Genomic DNA, 3,223 nt, shown 5'->3' with positions numbered 1-3,223 from the left:
CTCACCTCAGCCTCCCAAAGGCGCGGGATTACAGGCTGAGCCACCGAGCCTGGCTCAAGGGTAATTTCAAAGATCATAACTTTCCTCTTTTTCTCTTTCCATTCAGGCTGACGTGATCCTTCTTGTCACATGTTCTATCAGGTGTGAACTTGTTCTTTCCTGAGGAGTGAGTATGTCTCACATAGTAATGCGAGAGCTTACAGCACCTGCTTGGCCTCCCGATGGGGATAGGCCATTGGCTCCATGTCAGTAGGACTTACAGTTTCCCACAGTGGAGACAGTCTTGACCCAACTAGCTGGCATCTGCTGAGTACTTACTGTGTGCCAGGTTCTAGGTGAGGATTGCACACACGTTGCCAGATGTGATCCTCACAATGACTTGGTAAGGTTGGTGCAGTTTTTGATGAGGAAAATGAGAATGTGCTGAGCTGCCTGACTTTTCCTGACGATTTTCTTGTAATTAATGGCATATTTTGTCAGGCAGTCCACTCACCTCAGCCTCCCAAAGCTCAGGATTACAGGCTGAGCCACCAAGCCCGGCTTTGGCATGCTATTGTTGCTGTTCCCATAGCTGGCCATCCCATCAATCAGTAAACCTGGCAGCTGGGTTCTGAGGCCTCTGCTGCATGACACTGAGCGAGGTGCATGTGGGAATTTCAGCAGTAAACCCTTCTTCCATGGAGCTTGGTTTCCAGGCGCTTTGTCTGACATGGGAGCTAAGACAGATGTACAATAACCTTAACATCTGGCGGAAAGTGCTAGTTAGAAGATGAAACAGTAAACGGGAAAAATTACTAAGTACAAGGAAAAGTTTTGTCAAAGTGTAAGGGCATTAGAATCTGGAATAATAAAAAAAGCGGAAGGATAGTTAGAGGGAGGACAAGAGGAGAGCAGCAGGGAGAGCTGGGGATGATGTGGCCAAGCAGCTTGTCTCTGAGTGTGGTTTAGAGGCACCTCAGATTTGGAGCTGTGCGGGAAGGATGTAATTCTAGGGAGGTGGGTTATGGCAGGTTGTACGCTTAACTTGCTTCTGGCCTGCCTGCCCTAAGCCTGAGTGCGAGATGTTCATGTGAAGGGTTGAGGCTGGTTTTTATTTTCTTCCTGCTGTTCTGGTCTCTTTGATTGCCCTGTAGTTTTTTTTTTTTTTTTTTTTTTTTTTTTTTTTGAGTTGAAGTCTCACTGTTGCCAGGCTGGAGTGCAGTGGCCATGGCATCCTCGACCTGCTAAACTCAGGTGATCCTTCTGCCTCAGCCTTCCAAGTAACTGGAACCACAGGCATGCACCACTATGCCCGGCTGATATTTTTATTTATTGTAGAGATGAGGTCTCACTGTGTTGCTCAGGCTGGTCTCGAGCTCAGGTAATCCTCTCGCCTCTGCCACCCAAAGTGCTGGTATTATAGGCATGAGCTGATATGCCTGGCCATAATTTGCTTCTGGTTCAATTTTGCCTCTTTTGATCTCTGCAGGGAGAAGGCTGAGCAGACCATCTGGAACCGTTTACGTCAGCTTAAAGTCTTGAAGACAAGGCGGCTCCGCACCCAAGTGCCTCTGAGGATTGGGATTCTAGGTATCTGGGAATTTGCAGATTTAGTCAGTTCTTAGACTTGGACTCTATGGCTTATATGCAAGTTTCCTTCAGAGGCTAGATCCTCAGTATGTGAAGAAATCTTAGGTACCCCATGCAGCTCTTGTACCAAATGCCAGAGGCTGCAGGATTAAATGAGATAAAGCTCCTAAAAGGGCTTCTCACAATTCCTTGAAGTGGCAGGTGCTTAGAAAGTAAGTGGCTGATCCTGCCAGAGTCTAGTGTGGCTCATGGTGCTCAGATTTATCCATAGAGTTTGGAGTCTGGAGCGTAGTGTGTATTTCCGGTGGTGGCACCTTTTGCCCTGACTCCTGAAGCGTGCCCAGTGAGATCTAGGTCTGCACTCACCAGTATGGTACCTGCTAGTCACTATCTAAAATGAAGTATGGTTTAAAAATCACTTTTTCAGTCACATTAGCCACATTTCAACTGGGGGCTACCAGTTTGAAGAGCACATCTGATCATTTCCGTTGGACACATTCTACCATCCTATTAGAAAGTTCTGGTCGGCAGTTCTGATCCCTGTGGCTGAGGAGGTTATTTTAAACATAACTATTCTGTACCCTCTCTACTCCAGGACTTATTTAACAGGTTCAACTTTGTGGAATAGTTAAATGAAGCCCTCCTGGTGGTCAGTACCATGCGGGAGTGTGTCTAGGTGTGCAGATTTGCGTAGTGCAGAGCTGCAGGATGCATGGCCTGGCTGGAATGCTTTGTTCTGTTCAGTTCTTTATCATAGAAGCCCCAGTGTAGGTCTATCAGGATCCCAGAAATTCCAGGAATAATTGCTTTTTAAAATAGTTGCAGTAAAATAGACATAAAATTACTATTTTAATCCTTTTTAAGGGTATAGTTCTATGGCACTAAGTCATTCATGGTGTTGTGTAATTGTCACCACCGTCCATCTCCAGAATTTTTTATCTTTCCAAGCTGAAATGTCACCTCCACTAAACACTAACTCCCCATTCTCCCACCTCCCTCAGCCCCTGGCAATCACCATTTTCCTTTCTGTCTATGAATCTGACTACTCTAGCTAGACACCTCATATAAGTGGAAGCATACATTTGTCTTTTTGTGTGTGGTTTATTTGACTTAGCATAATATCCTCAATGTTCACTTGCTACATGTTATAGTATTTGTCAAAATTTTCTTCCTTTGTAAGGCTGAATAATATTTCATTGTATGTACATATTACGTTTCGTTTATCCCTTCGTTTGTTGATGGGCACTGGATTGCTTCCACCTTATAGCTTTTGTGAATAATGCTGCTATGAACATGAGTGTATAACCAAGAATAGTTTAAAAATGTTTTCAAGCAGTATTTTTAATAAAGTGGACTTTATTTTTATTTTTGTAGAGATGGGGTTTCGCCCTGTTGCCTAGGCTGGTCTTGAACTCCTGAGCTCAAGACTCCTCCCTCCTTAGTCTCCCAAAGTGCTAGGATTACAGGAGTGAGCCACCCTCCTGCTTTAAAGTGGACTTTAAAATTTTAAAGCCTGGGCTCAGGAGTTTGAGACTGCATTGAGCTGTGATTGATTGTGCTACTATACTTCAGCCTGGATGACAGAGTAAGACCTTGTCTCTCAAAAAGAAAAAAATGTGTGTGTGTGTGTGTGTGTGTGTGTGTGTGTGTGTGT

At 44.6% G+C, this 3,223-nt stretch overlaps 1 protein-coding gene across 1 annotated transcript in view; it reads left to right on the top strand.

The window, feature by feature from the left end:
* The window catches only part of CDK5RAP1 (CDK5 regulatory subunit associated protein 1), a 49,133-nt gene that overhangs the window by 7,261 nt on the left and 38,649 nt on the right, over nucleotides 1-3,223 (top strand). Inside the window, 2 exon segments of the mRNA XM_008056313.2 lie at nucleotides 107-141; nucleotides 1,469-1,569. Of these exon segments, the coding sequence (XP_008054504.1) occupies nucleotides 107-141; nucleotides 1,469-1,569 (136 nt within the window).

The sequence above is a fragment of the Carlito syrichta genome, unplaced genomic scaffold, assembly GCF_000164805.1.
Source record: "Carlito syrichta isolate Samal-C Ts95f unplaced genomic scaffold, Tarsius_syrichta-2.0.1 Scaffold302319, whole genome shotgun sequence".
Taxonomy (NCBI): domain Eukaryota; kingdom Metazoa; phylum Chordata; class Mammalia; order Primates; family Tarsiidae; genus Carlito; species Carlito syrichta.
Note: the sequence above shows the minus strand (reverse complement) of the source record. Positions and strands in the feature narration are given on the sequence as shown.